The sequence below is a fragment of the Centroberyx gerrardi genome, chromosome 18, assembly GCF_048128805.1.
Source record: "Centroberyx gerrardi isolate f3 chromosome 18, fCenGer3.hap1.cur.20231027, whole genome shotgun sequence".
Taxonomy (NCBI): Eukaryota; Metazoa; Chordata; class Actinopteri; order Beryciformes; family Berycidae; genus Centroberyx; species Centroberyx gerrardi.
The window spans coordinates 15116593-15135422 of NC_136014.1; the positions used below are offsets into that span (position 1 = coordinate 15116593).

General features: G+C 41.0%; 1 protein-coding gene across 2 annotated transcripts in view; it reads right to left on the reverse strand.

Annotated features, from left to right (window-relative positions):
- Window positions 1–2061: 2061 nt before the first annotated feature.
- The window catches only part of nkain2 (sodium/potassium transporting ATPase interacting 2), a 66846-nt gene continuing 50077 nt past the window's right edge, over window positions 2062–18830 (reverse strand). Inside the window, exons 4-6 of one of the 2 annotated variants that reach the window (XM_071905810.1) lie at window positions 16787–16987; window positions 7289–7349; window positions 2062–2147 (exon numbers count right to left, since the gene is read on the reverse strand). In XM_071905810.1, the coding sequence (XP_071761911.1) occupies window positions 2062–2147; window positions 7289–7349; window positions 16787–16987 (348 nt within the window). The remainder of the gene's footprint in view (window positions 2148–7288; window positions 7350–16786; window positions 16988–18830) is intronic. The other variant, XM_071905889.1, reaches the window with a different exon arrangement.

The following is an 18830-nucleotide window of genomic DNA, read 5'->3' on the forward strand; positions in this document are numbered from 1 at the left end:
ACAGGCAGACAAAGGAAGCTATCTATCTGACCAAGTATCTGGGGGGTTATAAATCGAATCGCAGCATGTCTTCTGTGTCCACTGTAACTGTCCATTTGTCCGTCTCTTTGTTTTTTTGTTTTTTTTAAGACATTTACAGTAGTAAAAGCAGGAAGTTTTGCAGTGGTGGTTGGTAAGGCAGCGCTCCCGGATTACCTCCTGGTTTTACTTTGACCTGTAGAGAGGAGAGGAGAGGAGAGAAGAGAAGAGAAGAGAAGAGATGAGAAGAGAAGAAAAGAAAAGAAAAGAAAAGAGAAGAGAAGATTATGCAAGATAGTAGTTGGATCCCCTTGATTGCTACTTTATAGATAAACAGGATAAACAGTTTGATAAAGAAATACACTCTGGACACTATACAACATTTTATATATTTTTATTTGAATGATGTCGTTTTGGTGGTGCAGAGATTTTGCACCACATGTCATCAGTATGACGTTTCAAAAATTCCCTCAAAAGCCCACGCATGTGCCCATGTGCTGCCTGCTCCCCCTGCTCCCCCTGCTCCCCCTGCTCCTACCACCACTCCTCACGCCCACTTCTTCTGGATTTTTAAAAATCGTGCAATAGGCGGAAAAAAGCTAAAACTAAGGGTGTCCCATCCCTTTAAAATGTTCCGGCTGCTAAGCAAATTCCGTAGGGAAAAATGAATGGGAAATTTACTTCCGGAACCAAATGTTTCAACTCCATATAAACATTTAATCAGTATTTAGTGTGTTATGGTGTTTTTGGGATTCTGCTAAACTATCTGATACTGTCCACTACATATGTACAGCATGTTAAAGCATTAGAATGCATAGAAGCAAACTAAGTAAATGCCAGACACACACAGTTGAAGCTGCTACCAATCTTCTTGTAGGACAGCAGTAGTTGATCAAAGAGGATGTTACAGTAGTGATGTGAAGTGTGGCTAGTTTTTCAAACTCAAAAGGAAGAACAATGTGTGTGTGCGTGTGAGAGAGAGACACAGAGAGAGAAAGAGAGAGACAGATTTCCTTTGGGACACTACAGCTGATGTTATTTTATTGGTCCCCCTGGCCAGAGCCAATAAACACTGAACTGAAGGGACAACAGCTGGGGAACAATGATAGCATATTGATGATGTTTTTGTGTGTGTGTGTGTGTGTGTGTGCGTGTGCGCCTGTGTGTATAAGCACATGCATGCCTGTCTTCATGCACATGTATGTATATGTACGTGATTATATGTTTGTGTGTGTGCAAAATATGCTTGTGTGTACTTATGTATGTGTAAGCGCATGCATGCTTTTGTGTGTGTGTGCGTATGTGTGTGTGTGTGTGTGTGTGCGTGTGTGGGTGTGTGTGTGTGTATGTGTGTGTGTGTGTGTTTGTCTCGGCGGCCATTATCTTGGCGTCGATGATTTATGATCTGTGTTATGTGTTCCACAAGGGAGATATAAAACTACAGAATGGTCCTTTATTGCCTTTCTTCTTTGTTTCAGTCCTATGTTTCATCTATCACTCTCTGTCTCTCTTCTTCCCCCCCCTCTCTCTCTCTCTCTCTCCCTCTCTCTCTATCAGTCTCTCTCCCTCTCTGTCTTGATCTCCATTTCTCTCTTCCTCCATCTGTCTCTCTCTCTCTCTCTCTGTGTCTCCCTCTCATTCTCTGCGTCTCTCTCTCAGTCTAATAAAAACAGTTATTGATAACCTGTCTGCTACATGTCAGGGGAATCACTATTTATTTAGTCGTGTTGTTTGTTACAGTGGTGTAGCATTTGTTCTATCGCTTGGCCTTCTCCACAGGACAAAGTGAGACGGTGAGATTGATGCGGGGCTGTCTAAGCCAAGTCTCACACTCATTTTATGTTATTCTGTTGGCTCTTTGGCCTGAGAGCAGCCCAAGACCTTGGTGTATCTGGAATCCAAACTAGAATTCAGCCATCGTAAAAGAAAAATGAATGCAAGAGATTGTGGCCGAGACAATATGTTTCATAATATAGCATTAATACATGATAGATAGATAGATAGATAGATAGATAGATAGATAGATAGATAGATAGAGTATACTCACATGTACATGGGTTGTAGTTGAAGATGGGAGGTCTTCTGAGGCCCTTGGTAACCATAGGAGTCGAACCCTCCTATAAAATCAACTGGACAACAACAACATGAATTAGACTTTACCATTACACAGGATTATCAAGTGAGAACCTCCCGTCTCAGATGTTTCATTGAGTCAGTCTTACTACACCTACAGAGGTGTCAGCAGTACACTACGGTGCACCAGAACCGCCTCCTCCACCCCCGGTCCCAGAGCTGACCGGGGCCCGTATGCATAAAACCGCTTTGAGCGGAAATTTGGCCTTAACTGTATGAAAAATTCGGTGCCGCAAATATAATCCTATTTTTAGGAGCAAGACGGAGACTTATGCATAGATATATTCATGTCTGGAGAATACTCTTAACTCCTAAATTATCTAAGAGAGCTCCAGAGATCCCCCAACTCAGTTAGGAGCTGCCAGCAGGTGGCTGCTTTACCCAGACAGAGGCAAAGAGCCGGGACTTTTGAAGAGAGGAAGCCATGATTTATTTTACTTTGATGTTCCAAGCTCATAAAAGGATACTTCCTTTGCCTTGATCACAGGGGGACTTTCCTTTTTTTTTTTTGTGAGATTTCATAACATCATGTACAATGTGGAACTTGGCTGTCACTGCAGCGACTATAACTTAAGTTTGTAATAAGCAGGGCCATAAGTCCAACTATCATGTTGCACCCAACACCAAACATAGTCAGGCAATTTGATTACCCAGGTAATGAATTGATTTCAACAACTATCTATTATGTTTTACACTCCATGATAAGCATAATGATCATTAATTTATGGCAGTAGTTCTCCTTTTACCATAGAAATTTCAATTCAATTCATGTCTAAAGATGTATTACAAACAATGAATAAACTAAAGAATCATTCTTTCTGTTAGTGAAACAGTGCAGAAATATGTTTTTTTAAATTATTATTTTACCACAGTGCTGTGGTCTTCAAGAGCCAAATTCAGGTCTGTCAGTCAAGGTAAAACACTGCACTCCTTTACACCGGGGCGCTATCAATCTTTGTCACCACGTGGTAAAAATCATTTTCAACAAATCATGTCTGCTCTTCATTGAGTGGTATTCAATTTAAAAATGATGTATACGTTTTATTGTTGAAAACTTTTACTATAAATCTTCACATCTTAGCTGATTTTTCACACATAATCCTCTTGTTTTCTTCTCTTCTTGGTTACATGCAAGTGAAATTTCAGTGCACACAGCAGAACAGATTATCTTCTTTATCTATTAGTTTTCCTGGACTACAGTGATGCATGGTGATATATATGCTTTTTTATTATCTTAAGACAACACATACTATGGTATTTTATAATATATCCCATTCAGTGCTTCTTTGTGTGTAATATGCAAAGCTGTGTTTACTCTCTGTGTTTATTCTCCATAGGAGAGATTAAGGCATATGATCAACCAGGGAGTCAGAGAGCTGAGATCACATTTGAATAATCTGCTTATTAATTAGCTCTATACATCATCGCCACAAATGCACCGTGGGACTGTGCAGAATCTGTACTTGTAGTTTACTGCTCCTTGGCTTCTAGTATTCATTGTACCTCTGCTAAATGGGACATTTATCTGGCAGTAATATTCCCCGCGAGATGCACAGAATTGCCAAAAATCCTGATATTTTCATTTGTTTCTTATCACAGCTCTGTTTCAGGGAGTATACAGGCCTCTGTCAAGCCCTTAACATCAGACAGACTATGCAGACTACGCTGTGTGTATTCTCCCTCCTTGTGGATCCACAATAAAGGCTGGGTGGGTATGAATGGTAAGGACTCCTGCTGATTCCTGCTGCAGCTGAATGGTCTCAGCAGAGTTACTGCCATGCTCTCTACCTTTTGAGTTAAAGAAGGGATGGAGTCCTTAACTGTGTCAGTGTTCAGCCTATCAAGCTACACAGAGCCAATTTGAGAATTCGAATACGTTATTCATCTGGCCCAGGCCCAATCAGTGCTTATGAACATGAACAATTCTCTCCAAATGATAGAAGCACGGACTCTAATCTGCGACAAACCTGGAGCAAACAATGAGAGACGGACTTTTCCTGAACGTTTACAGCCAAATTATTTTAAATTATAGCACTATTATGTTATTTGACAGCTGTGAATGTGCACTTACACAGACTGAATTGTCCTACTGCAGGGTTTAGGAATAACATATTACAAATCTTAAGTCATTTTAGGGCGAGGCTGTGTATATCTGTGTGTGCATGTGTGAGAGTGTTTGTCCTTGTAATTATCCCAAGCCGTAAATGAGCAGTTACTGAAATGTGTAGAGGCTATCTGTGTGTGTGTGTGTGTGTGTGTGTGTGTGTGTGTGAGGATGATGAGGAGCAGAGAGGGGTGAGGGGATTACTACAACTTAAAATTGAGCCTGGGGTTTTCTCAATACTTTTGTTTTTTTTCCTGTTGTTTCGGCTCACCCCCTTTTTCGTTTCTTCTTCTACTCTTTTTACCAATCTATCATGCAGCAATCGGAAAAATGTAGTACAAACAAAAGATGTTAAATCCCTGTTTCTATCATTCTATTTCGGTCTTGCTTTTCTCTTTCTATCTTTTCTTCCTCCCTTTCTTTCTTTCTATATCTGTCCCTCTCTTTGTTTCCTTGTCCCTCTTGCTGTGTCGTTCTCCCTCCTCTCTCTCAATGTGTATGTGTGTGTGTGCGTGTGTGTGTGTGTGTGCCGGGTGCAGTGCCATGTGTTCATGTGTGTATGACTATGTTTGATTAGGATCTGTCTGACACATCTGAGTAGCTCTGAGACACTGTCAGATAAGACTGAATTAACTGATTAATCTCCTCCAACCATCAACACACCCACCCACCCACTGACACACCCACACACACAGACACACACACACACACACAGACACACACACACACACACCTACACACACACATACACGCACAAAGAGTAATTATCAGAGTAATTAGCTTTCTCAGCAACTCTAAATCTTCATTGGTCCTCAGTGAGTTTTAACTTCTTCACCCAAGGCACATTTCCCTACAAAGCGCTCTGATTATTGTTTAGTCTCTGAGTCTACATCATCACGCAGGTTTTTCACAGCCGCAGTCGACACTCAAGGCTTGGCAGCAGGAAGATTACGATGGCTCCCCGATTTATTCTGGGGAAACAGCCAGTTTGGGGCTGGAAAATCATCATTTTGTCGAATTAAGATGATGCTGGCTATGTGATGCTGCCATAACATTCCCATTTACTTTTAGTGGAAAATTCTGTAGGATAATAATAAATCAATTCTAGTAGGTTAATTGCCCAAAACAGGGTAGATTAGCCATACAGTGTTAGTCTGGATTCCTTTTAAAAATATGGGTTTGAAGATATAAGTTTGAAAATATAACACATCAGAATCATTTTAAACTAAATAAAACCGATGATGCACGATGGAAGTGGTTTGTTTTCCTTTTAGAACCCTTTTCTGTGCTTTCATTTACTAAAAATAAGAAGGAACAAATCAATTTTAGTCACTAAGAGCATGGTAACCCTCTCTTTTGGTATGTACATGGATACATAGCATATTTTCTAGTTCTCTGTCCTTCTATTCTGTTCTATCCAGTTCTACCAGTCTCTCTCTCAGGATATAGGCCTATAGTACAAAGCAGGGATATGTGGCACGGAGAGCCAAGGGACCAAAATATAACAGTTAAGCACAGGCCAAATAATAACTGTTAGACATTAATTATTTAGACACGAAGCAAATAGCTTGTTAGGTTTTCTGTCATCATGAAGCTTATTAAAATGCAGTGTAAAAAAGTTCTCATCTCAAAATAACTCCTGAAATGCAATTAAACTGCATCAAACTGGGATAAACAGAGTATTATATCACTCTGAATGGTTCTTTAACTTTGGCAGCCAGGAACCCAAACTGTGTAAATGTAATCTTTAACTGTGGGTTCATTAAAACACAGAAGTGCTCTTGTCATGTGAAGAGGCTCTAGAAACAGGACCGGGTCCCATATCTGGTCCTGACCCCACAGGTTTTAAGAGATGTTGCATTGAAACCATTTGCAGGGTCAAACTGGGTCTGCAGGTAACTGCTATGGGCAGGCAGGAAAGCAAGAAGCCCCATCTGTCTGCCTGTCTCAACGCTTCAAAGATTGTTTTCATTGATCCGGCCTGCATTTATTCCCTATCAATATTTATGCGTTAGCTGACAGCTTCCCCTGATTCTGTGTTGAATAAGACATGCTTCGTTATTGATCCTCCCACAGAACGGCTGCATCTAGCTTAATGGAATAACTGAAGTAATGGCCTCAGGTAAATAGGCTCATTCAAGCTAATGCTCATGGACATGCGTTGCATCTAGAAAAGCGAACTCGCAGAATTAGCATGCTGATGTGCCTCATTTTCTTTGTGTTTTCCCGGCATTAAAATGCTATTCACTAAGATGTCAAAACGCTTATAAATGGTCGTCAGCGTTGACTTTCGAAATGCTCTTCCATAGCGAGAAGCAGATACAAGCGGCACACTTAACAATCAGCATGGTCGGGTGGATGAATAGATGGATGGATACATGAGTGAATGAACAGATAAATGATGGGTGGATGGATGGATTCACCCTTCATCCTCCTTCCTTTCTTCCTCCCCTCTCTGCTCATTTTTCCTTGGCGATGATTGTTGCTTGGCGATGGGGGTTGAAAGTGGCGAGAATGTGAGACAAACTACTTTGATCTAACATGTTTGTGGCTCCATCTGGCTCTCTGGCCTCTCTGTCTCCAGCTCTCCTCCCTGCCTCTCTCTCTCTTTTTGTGTTATCGTACGTGTTAACGAGCCTGGCTCCAAAAGTTAGAGGCTGCAAGAGTCCTGTTCTGGATTCTCCCTAGGTGTCAATAAAAACCATCGATCCAAGATGGCTTCGTTCAAACCTGCTGCTTTGTTAAAAAGACAATACATAAACGGACAACCCATATGTAGCCAAGAGGGAGGGATAATGGCAGAGAGAGAAAGGGAAAGGGGAAGTAGAGAGGAAATAGAAGGAGTGTGTAAATTTCATATCTCTGTGTTTACTCTTGTGCTTCCAAAGAATACTCCAAATTGATTGAGACTTCTTTTGAAATGTTAAGTAATGAATGTGGAATTTGTTTTTTTTTCTTTTTAGGTCAGCGGCAGTATGTGTGCATGTGTGTGTATATGGATGTGTGCTGGTGTGTGTGACTGTGCATACTCACAGCTGTCCTCTTCTTCTGAAATGAGCTTGACGACGTAGCAGGCATAGATAAACCCCACCAACTAGAGAGAGAGAAAGAGAGAGGGAGAGAGAGACATTCATTTTTTATGTTAAATTTAATAGAGAAACAGTGTGAAAGACAGATAGAGGCATAGACATCGGCAGAAGGACAAATCATACCATTTATCATATCAGATATAACGATAGATAGATAGATAGATAGATAGATAGATAGATAGATAGATAGATAGATAGATAGATAGATAAAAAGATGACTGAAAAGAGATTAAACAGGTACATCGAAAACAATAGATGCAACAGACAGAGAGAAACAGGTGTTAGTGTAAGTGGAGCAGAACAGCGCTGTGGTATATTGCTCCAAAATAGAGCAGCTGAATCAATGGGCACGCGACACACACACACACACACACACACACACACACACACCTAAGCCTCTTGCATCTTCAATGACAACCACAAGGTTAGCCTAAACTTTCTTGGTGTTAAAGCTGTACTGACACCGCTTTAATAAAACATTTCAAACCTTACAACTGAAAAGAGAATTGATACAGCTGTCTCTCCATCATGGCACAGTGGGCAAACATCAGTGAGATAGTGATCACTGAAATTGAATTTTCAGCTTCCCTATTGCTACGGCATTACGAATGTCAAGGCAGATAGTTCCGTACTTATTGCTCCCGTCAGATGAAAACCTCGCACCGCGTGCTCCGGCGGGGCTTTGCTTTGTTGTGCCGGGCTTGTAACCAATCACACGCAGACATGTACCTCACACTGTTGTACTTCACGGTCACAAATCACGAACCTGAAAACAATAATCGCTGTACATATTGTCTAGGAGATGAGCACCAGATGATTTAATTCTTTATATTTAAGTATTTAAAGTTGACACAGAACATCTTAACAGTTTTGTGTGTGTGTGTGTGTGTGTGTGTGTGTGTGTATGTGTGTGCGAGCGCGCTCTTCGGGCAATGATATAGCAGTCCACACCCCACCCACAGAACACCTCTGCTGTCTTATCTGCTCTCTCATTGGCTGCCTGTTTCCAAGGCGACAGATAGGAGCCTGTTGATTGGAGCAGAGATACAGGAAGCCGGGGTCAACGTAAGGCCGCCGTGTGAGTGACCTCATTACCCCTCAATGACAGAGGAGAAGAGAGAGGGAGAGAGACGGGGACAGAGAGAGAGAGAGAGAGAGACAGAGAGAAAGAGAGACAGAAATAGAGGATGGAGAGAGGTGTTTGTGTGTATGAGGCGGTAAACCAACATATTAGTCTGAATAAAAGCCTTATTGCTCAAATAAGGCTTTAGCTGTAGGAAAAATGATATTGACCTAGTTGGTATTCTATTGACTGCACAGGCCCATGCCAACGCACTCACACACACACACACACACACACACACACACACACACACATACACATAAACACACACAGAGAGCTGCAAATGTGAGCAACCACATTTGAGATTCAGTGTATATCTCAAGGTCTCGACCTCATTTAGTCTAAATAATGTTCAGCTCCCAAAGCTCTTCTCTTTTCCCTCCTCTCGTACTCTCTCTCCTTTTCTCATTCTCTCGCCCTACTCTCTCTCTCTCTCTCTATTTCCCTCTCCCTCTCTTTCCTCTTCCACTCTTTCTCTCCATGTCCTCTTTCTTGTTCTTTCTCCCTCTCTCCTCTCTAACTAGTAGATGAGTCATATAAATAAAGTGCTTTGTTCTACGGGGAATAAATGTACTTTAAGCTGTACCCAACATGAAAAACATATCTATACATAAGTGCTGGAAGTAGACAACGCTGCCGGTATCAGGACGGGGATCAACAGCTATGAGAAAATCAATTTGGATATCTTCTTTTTCCTGAGAGTGCATAAGATGGCCTAAAGCATTTCTGTGTTTCTCCTGCTATTAAATAGTGATAGCCACCCTGCGCCGCCACAGCACCTAAAATAATTACTTTAATGCTGTTTAAAAGAAATTCATTAGTATTGGTTGTAATGGAGAGTTTTACTGCCACATGGACTAAATGCTGATTCAGAGACATTTCTGCCTTGCCAAGAAATGTTGTTGTGAGGAAACGCAGGCTTGTGAAAATGACTTTTGGGTGGAGTTTCATGCTACTCATCAAGGCTTGTAGTCCTGCAGTAGAGAACATTTCATCAGCTGTGGCAGAGTGTCTTTCCATTCACATCAATATCCTGTTAATATTCTGGATACTCAATTATTCTTTTTTTTGTGTGTTGCTGCATATAAACATAATATCCTGTTTACAATAAACCGGATTATCTCTTATCCCGATGCGAAGAAACCCAAATAAGATAGCTGGGGTGCACCAATATTAGCTGTGATGCTGTGACGTGTTTGCACCTTATCTTGTTTACAGCTGCATTTCATGGTCTGAGTAAGTTTGGTGCCTACAGTGATATTTGGAATATTCTGTTCAGAAACACAGTTTGGACACTAGAGTAAAACAGATTCTGAGTTAAAGTGGGTTAAAAAGGTTTTTGCCATCTAACTGTCAAAATCTTCAAGATTAGATGTGGATGTGCCTAAAATTTCGATAATAATAAGAAAAATAATTAGTTAAAATCCTAGCCTCATATACTCTTACACTATCATCAATCTGTGATGTTCAATGCATTCTAGGAGTTATTTTGAGATGAAGTGTTGTCATTTGCCTTTCCCTCAACCTGCCTTGTTTACTACTTCAGTTAGTGATTTCCTACATTTCCCAGAATGCCTTTTGAACCCCCAGAGAATGCGCCTGGACTTGTTGTATTCAGCTGGGTTTTAAGTGTAGGTGGAAAGAGCAGGAACGATGGCGATAGTAAAGTTTTTCCAGTCAACCCAAGACGCAGCAGGTCTTGAGGCTGTGCTGCACAGTGGGCCGAGTGAGACACTAACACTGCCAAGGTTATGGCTTTGATTTACTCTGAGGGCCTATTTTTAAAAATGTACGCACTCAAGGTACTACGAGTGGCTTTGGATGAAAGCGTCCAGCAAATGGCATATGTTTTGTTATTTTATAAGTTACGCTGGCAATTTGATTCAATATCTGACATAGTATTCATGATAAGATATTATATATTGGGTCATTGTTTTATTTAGGAATTTAATGCACAAGATGGACAAAGACTTGCTTACCTAGGCGTAGATAATAAGATCTGGTTACGCCTATCTGGTATCACGTTACAATTTTTGGCTCCACGTTGCATATTTTTAACTTTTTGTATCACAATATACAGTATAGTGGCACAACATACTGTTACATGCCTATGAATGACCAACATGCCTCGTTTACAACATCATCATTTCATGAATTTGTGAAAATAGCTTTTTACAGAAGGTGAACGTAATCTACGTAATATTAGACCTACTAATTTGAAGTAGCTTTCCTTGGCAGAAGACCTCTCCACCCCTCTCTCCAGGTGACACCATGCACTCATCCCACTCTCACAGCTTAGCTCAGTAGCTCATGCAAATCTTCTGGCTTAACATTTATGTTATTTCTAATGTCTCTGGGTGTCGCTGCTCTGCTGCACTCTGTACTGTCCTTTGTCTTCACATCTCTATGATTATACATAGCATATATAATTCATGGAATATATGTTTTTTTCTATACTAACATGGTATTTTTCTCTATTTTTTGAAGGAAATTTTCTATTTAAACTCTACACAGGGTACACATTCCTTCTCTCAGTGTGTTTCCCCTGTAAATAATAATAATAAAGGTTAAATGAATGAATAAGCGAATCAGCAAATGAAGGAATGCACAAACAAACAGGATTATTTGTTTGTGAATCAGACCATGCTCAGTAAATCAACTCATTGCTTATGAATGCTGTGTTTGTCAGTAATTAGGCCATGTGTCATTATGTGCCAAATAATTTGACCAAGCTGTCATCACATTGTTGCCTGTTTTGTAACAGAATCTATCTATCTATCTATCTATCTATCTATCTATCTATCTATCTATCCTAATTTTCCAGTGGTGACAGCTTAAATGATTAACACCAGTAACACCAGTGGAACATTACTTTTTCTTCCTATTGCCATTATTGCCCATGAAAACCCCACTGATGAATTTGCCACAGTCAGAAGCTACTCCTGTCTGTTTAACTGCAGGTTTGCCCTACTAAACCTCCCAGAAGTCACAGGCTTCCATTGTTTTCAAAAATCCATTAAAAACAGCTCACAGAGACATACTGCTGCCTTGATGAACGTAATACATCATGTTGAAAAGCACATGTACTGCAGTTTTTCCTCACATGGCCACTGCCGTACTCAAGTCTGTTCGGTCAAAAGCCAAGATCACAGCCAGAGCCGTTGCAAAGTGACTCATGAGTACAGAACAACTCAGTACATCTACTCAAGAACAGCACTGCAGTACATATTAGAAGAACTTGTATTTTACTTGATCATCTCCATTTTATTGCTACGCTATACTTTCTACTACACTACACCTATCTAGTATGTTACTGTTGCTAATGAACTTATTGCTAAACCCCTCCCCTTGAACACTGACTGACCAATCCTTGCTTAGAAATCTCAGCTCTTGCACAGCTTCACCATTTCACTTTATGGAAACATGTGTCACATGGCAATTTGTCTGAGTTAGCAGTAATTAAGGGGATTTAGTTTTACGATAGATGCTTTGGAGAAAAAGGTTTGCATACAGAACATGCAATAAGTCACTCCACTGTAAAATGAAACAATTAAAGCTAGCAGAAGTAGACTATTAATAATTGTATCATAATCTTCAAGCACTGAAATGAAACCCTCATATACATATGTGTATTTTTAGTTTTGATACATAATTAGATTTATTAGCAAATACTTCAATGCAATTACTCAAGAAAGATTTTGAGGGGGGGGGGGGGGGGGGGGCATTTATTTTTACCAGAGCAATGATCTAAAGTATAAAGATGGAAATTGGCATGCTTCAGCACGTATGAACATTGCCAATCAATCATTGACAGCTGATATGGAGAAAGACACATCCAGTGTTGAAATGTTAGTCATTGCGTTTGCACAATAAATGTGCCAAGTTTATCTGTTTGCTCCAGACTTTATCCTTCTCCAATGATCTATTTATCAGCGTTATTGTGCTTTACTCGATCAAATGGTCTGTGGTCTTCTTGCATCATGCAGGTGGCAGAAGTTATGGATGACATGAGCCCCAGGATCAACAAACCCATCAAAGCATCTGGGCCACATTTGCCGTGGGACCAGGCCAAGGCATTCAACTGAAGAATAACCAGCCGATCATCCCTACTTTCCGCCTACGCTAACCAAGTCCCACATGCTCTCTGGGTGTACAGCAACGATTCTGGAAACACATGAAAGTTAGACAAGGAGTTTGGGGTGAAATTAGTGCAATGCTGAAAGGCTGGCTGAGGTGTTCAGACAGGCGAGGACAGATGCCAGGGGAGCGTAATTGGGTGAGGCATCTACAGGTCAGTCAACCAGTTATGCAGGAGCGCAGTGAGGAAGGTATTCCGCTTAGCGGGACTGCATTTTGGAAAATGCTGACAGCACTGCATCATCTTCCTCATCGCCCTCAAGGTCTATAAATTGTGATAGTAAATCAGCTCATGGGCTGATATACGGCCAGAGTTTCAAAAGATCAGCATGTTCTTTCGGTCCACAAAGAATTCTGCCCTGTCGCACTGCTGGTTCCTTAGTCCCAGAACTAATCGCACTGTCACTGTCTGTCTGTCTGGCAATCTTGGGCCAAAATCTCGCTTGGTGTGTTGAATGCATTACTCTCTGATGAAAGTCTATTCATCTCAAATGAGAGAATCCATTACCGCTGCATCATTCCATTGCAGATGTATTGTGTTGTAATGAAAGTGTCACATTCACTGCATTAATTCTACTTATGCGTTAATGATGCTTGCATAAACTCAAACAAATGTTTTCCCCCAGTTTTTGCTAACTCTCTGTGACTTATTTGTGATGAAAACATTTTGTCAGAGTCAGAATTGCAACAAAAAAACGTTGTAATCCTACACTCGATAATCATGTCACATCAGTTTCATCTCACGTTTGAGCCGCGGGTTTATTGCATAGAACTCTGCACACTGTTTGCAGCAAAACAAATGTATTACAAATTAATTGCGTCAACCTTGGTCACCTTCAAAGTTTTGTTTGCTTTCATGTCACAGCTCTAATATCCATTTTACAGCAGCCATTTAGCATGCCGGCTTGCAAGCATTCTTAATTGATTTGGGGATGTCAAATGGTGCAAGTGAGTGTGGAAGATTGGAGATTTTTTTGAAGAGGTTTTACTTGTTTGGCAAACATGGGATTAATGCTTTAACACACAGAGGTTGCTCTAGCTGATTGACATTCACTTCACATGCGCGGCTCTTTCTCTCTGTTTTCTTTCCTTCATCTTTGAATAACAATAGTTATGAAAAGCTTTCTGGTCCCAGTGCTGCTCCAGTGAACATTAAATTTTCATATCATTGTCTTTCAGGGCTGTGGTCAATTCACTTTCAATTCATTCAATGAAAATGTAAATAAAAACAGCATTTCATATGCTAATGAATTTTGAAACAATTTTGTTTTTCCCTTTTATCCATAATGATCTGCAGTCTATCATCAATCCCATGTTGGTTTTACTTTAAGACCTCAGTGAATTAAAAATGAATTGAACCCAGGCCTCTTTTATTGAGTATGGGTCTCCTATCTGGTTGTTACCATGAAAACTACAGCCATCTTGCTGACACACACACTTCTATCAGTAATTACTTTTTTGCGTCAAAGCAAGGCTGTGTGCAGGGATAAAGGTTTGAGGAAAAAATCCCTTAGGAACTTCCTCTCCTATTGTGTTTTGTTCTGTTCTCTTCTGCGCTTCTATCTTCCTTTCTCAGTGGCTAATTTGACTTGTTTTACTTCAACCACAACCAGCAGTTAATATAGATTAATTGAACCTAAATTATGAGACTGTTTGATCTTGGTAATTGAATGACTATCTTTTGTTGCATTATGAGCCTCACAGGTTCTCATATCAAGTAAGGACCCCAAATAGATACGCATTAGGCCCCGACATGATATATTAGATGATTTTTGTTCTGAAATATGATGCAATACAGAATTGCATCACTCTCTGTGCTGTTAGCAGGGAGATAACAGCTGGGAAAAGCCTATGATCAGAGGAGCCTTACTTATGCATTCCCCCATTGTGCTAAATTCAAGTAAAATACTGGCAAAATTATTAACCTATTCCTTATTTTGTGAGAAAATCCTTAGAGAAGTAGTTATGCACTGTTTCAGCTTAGTTCTTTCCTTGCACTTATTATTAAAGGAATACCTTGACATTTGAGTTTTAGTCAGCCAGACAGTCAATTAACCCAGCAAACAAACCAATAATTTGCTAAACCAGTCACTCACTCATCCAGCCAACAGTCAGATTGTCACTTTACCAGCTGGTCAGTCAATTAGTTAACCATAAGCCAGTAAGTCAGTAAGCCAGAGAGTAAATCAGGCAGACAGCCAGTAAATCAGTCAGACAGGCACACCCTGATGAAGATCTGGTTGAAATGCATGAGCGGCTATTTTGACTTCCACACACTTGTCCTGACTTAACCTCATCTTGACATAAGACACTGACAGAAACTTTTTTTTTTATCCTCGACATATGAGAGTATCTTGATTTCTGGACAAGCTCAGCCTCACTGCACACACTCTTTCTCCCCTTTTTCTACAATCCAGCATCGGTTTTTTGGACAGTAAACCAGCCAGCTGACCAGTAAACAAGCCAGGCAACCAGTAAGCCAGTCAGCTGGACAGTTAGTCAGTTTGCATCCTAACCAAACAAAGCCATAATCTAGTCACTTAGCCAGTCAGTCAGTCATTTGGTTGAATGTACTGTATGTTCTTAAGGACCATGACAGTGTTTCCACCAATTACAGTAAACCAGCCAGCCAGTCAGCCAGCGAACCAGTCAGTCTGTTGAGTGTGTGCTCATGGAGCATGACAGTGTTTCCACACACCAATTACAGCGAGACAGTGGTACAGCTATGTGGTGGCTTGGCACTCAGCCACACTATAAGTACCACTATCGATTGACAGAGAGAGACAGAGAGAGCATGAGAAGAGGGCGAGGGAGAGAGACACAGAGACCGAGTGAGGAAGACAGAGAGAGAGGGAGAGAGAGAGAGGCAGAGAGATATGCAGAGATATACTCTCTCTCTCTCCCTCTCCCTCACTTTAGTTGGCGTAATAATGCATGAAGTCACATTAATGTCTGGGTTTGTTTGTTTGTGTGTGTGTCTGCATGCATGTGTGTATGTATGTATACACACACACACACACAACACACACACATAAACAGAGCAACAGAGGAAAGAGGGATGAAAAGATGACAGGTCTCCCTCTTTCTCGCTCTTTCTTTATTCCTCTGCGGTCTCTTCTGATCCTACTAATTATGTCAGTTTGACAACGCTGGAGAGGGAGAAATAAAGAGGCAGAGTGTGAGAGAGACGGAGTGAAATAGAGAGATAAATATTTGGCGTGAAAGAAATAGAGACAGAGAGGCCTAGAGAGACAGCAAGAGACATAGAAAGTAAGAGAGAGAGAGAGTCTCTAAAGCAGCTTATCCAGTCTATACTATATTAGTGGAAGTATGGAGTTATTAACTTAATGGACAATAGATGCTTTGTTTTTTCTACTAAATACCCTGAAACAGAAGTCCCATATTCCCTGCCCATGCAGACAAAGAGGTTGGCATGGTGTAGCACTCTTCAGAGTACATTATATATAGTGAGTGTCAATAAGTTTATATAACATGAAAGGATATATATCGGTCTAATGGTATATTTTTTGGCCCACTGCTCACCATCCATTTTAACTTTCAGCCACTGGCCCATCATGTGAAAAGAGTTTGGGCAGATTCGGTGGCATTTGCGACATTGACTGCCGGGCGACTTATTTCGTTCAGATGGAAGCTTGCCTCCCCACCTTCTCGTCTCCAATGGATAACTGACATTTAGTTTTCCCTGAAACCAGAGAAGGTTAGATATATCTTGCGTACCTCTGTTGCCAAATTCTATAAAAACTTGGCAACCTTCTCTAACCTTTGTGACTTACCTCCGACTCTCATCAGTCCCTCAGTGACACGCCTCCTTAAAGTCTCACAGATCGCATGTAGACATAAGCTATGAGTAACCCTTTTTTTCTTTTCTTCTCTGATTTGTGGACTATGATGATCTAATTTTGTAATAAAGTGAAAAATCCAATAAACAAAACACTGGTGAAAAAAAGCACCCTCAACTAATAAAAAATACAAATAAAAATAATGTATCCTCGATCATAGCTGCTAAATATTTACAGTAGCACCTGCAGTGAGGAACTAGCCACCACTATTAGTTGGTAGTGCATTAAAGCCATGTATGCAGATGTAATGCAGATGTAACAGCATGTATACTAAGTCACACTGCATACTAGACGGCGCCGATTTAGTTATTAATGTACTTACAGCCAGCAGTATCTGCAGCGAGGAGTGAGCCACCTCTATAAACTGATAATCCATCAGACAGCCAGATATAGATATATATCGGTGGTCCTCTGGCGCCCAGGAGGGAGGAGGGGTGACAGGTGTCACCCTGCACCCCGGGCCGTTCTCCATCCACCATGAGCGATGCATGGACAGGTTGAACGTCAGGACAAGGTCAGAGTCCTAGCAAGACAGAGAGAGAGAAGGAGGGAGAGAAAGAAAGAAAGACAGAATTAAATTACACCCTCAGAAATAAGGCAGACCAGGAGCAACGCATAGGCAGGCTGGATGTCAGGGCAAGTTTCAACAAGTCTTAATTAAACAAATCTGAGGAGAGGGCTTGGCTTCAACTAAAAATAGAATTCAGATTTATAATTCCAATGATCTAGGATCGGCTGGATTTGATTTGAATCATACATAGACAGGGTAGAGGTAAGGACAAGGTTAGAGAGAGACAGAAAGAGGGAGAGAGAGAGGGAAGAGGAGGATGGGGGTAAATATAGGGTAAGTAGGAAAGGAAGGGAGGAGGAGAAAGGAGGGAGAGAGGAGGAGGAATGAGGGAGGGAAACAAGGCGGAAAGGGTAGATGGGGACAAAAAGAAGGACAGAAGGGGAGAGGGATGGGAGAGATGGAGGGAAGGAGGAGTGGAGAGAGCAGGATAAGATGTGAGAGAGAAAGGAAAGGAGGCAAAGGAGCGGGTTTTGAGTTGGGTTTTGGGTTTCTTCGTATCAAAAAGCTATTGAATCATCATGTCAGAGCCTGACGGAGAGGGGAGAGGCTGGGTGTTGCGGGGCCATGAGAGGATCAGTTCACTCAGAACTACAACGTAAATGATCTCAGACAACATGAAAATACGAACCAGTCGCTCCCTAAGCTGGAAAAACACACAACTCTTTTCTACGAGTGACACTCTTTGGAGCCAGTAGCCATAAATGAGAGACTGTTTTTGTGGGCACATTTTAATGGTTATGTGGCAACATATTACCAAGGGAGTTTTTTTTCTAGTGATATGGGGACATTGTCTGCTTTTTATTCATTCAGATGTGGTCGTCCAACACAGTAAGAAGAACAGAGAAAACATCAAATTAGCCAGAAGTTGCAAGGAACGACTAAACTGACACATGACTTTTGTCGTTTCAGTTCTACTTTACAGCGGAGAAAGGACAGGCAGCGGTGGAGTCTTCCCTGCACTGCAGCTGCGATGCAGAGAAGACTTCAATCCTTTTAATTCCCACAGCCTGCATGCTGCACAATACATCAATTATGATGGTCATCTTGCTTTAAATAATGCACATATTAATGACTCCATTTAGCGAGAAGAGGCATAGATCATTCCACAGAGGAGACAAATGCGCTAACATGAGCTACCACACACACACACACCGATAAACACACAAATAAGCCCACACACACATCCAGAAGCCCACACACACATCCAGAAGCCCACACACACATCGCACAGTGCCGTTACTTTTGTACTTTTGCTCTGCATTACTTTGCCATTAGTTGAAAAAAAATGCTCTTTAACATTTAACATGTATTTTAAGGCAGCGGGACACATGGGTGTTGTTCTATGGTAAGAAATCCCATTACTTTTCAGTAGGAAAAGGGAAAGTTTGTCCTTCTTTTACCCGAGTCAAAGAAGAGAAGGGTTTATGTCTGTCTTTCTTCTTATCTATTCCCCTTTTTGTTTTTCTATCCGTCTCGGTAAAATCACTCTGCCTCTCTCTTCATTCTTCTCCTCCCACCACATACTCTAATGCATTCACACAAACACAGACGCCCACACTGCACACAGCATTTAAATAATTTATATTACAGTAAATAGATATACATACTCCCTTATAGTGTTTTCTTACAGTGAGAGCTGACAGTGTACCCGTCTCTCTCCTCTCTCTTTATCCCTCTCTCTCTCTCTCTCTCTCTCTGATTCCCATGCTCTATTATTATGATAATAGAAGAATACTGTGATTTAGAGGTAGATCGCTCTCTTTCGTCTCTCCCTCTTTCTTTCATCTGGCTCCCT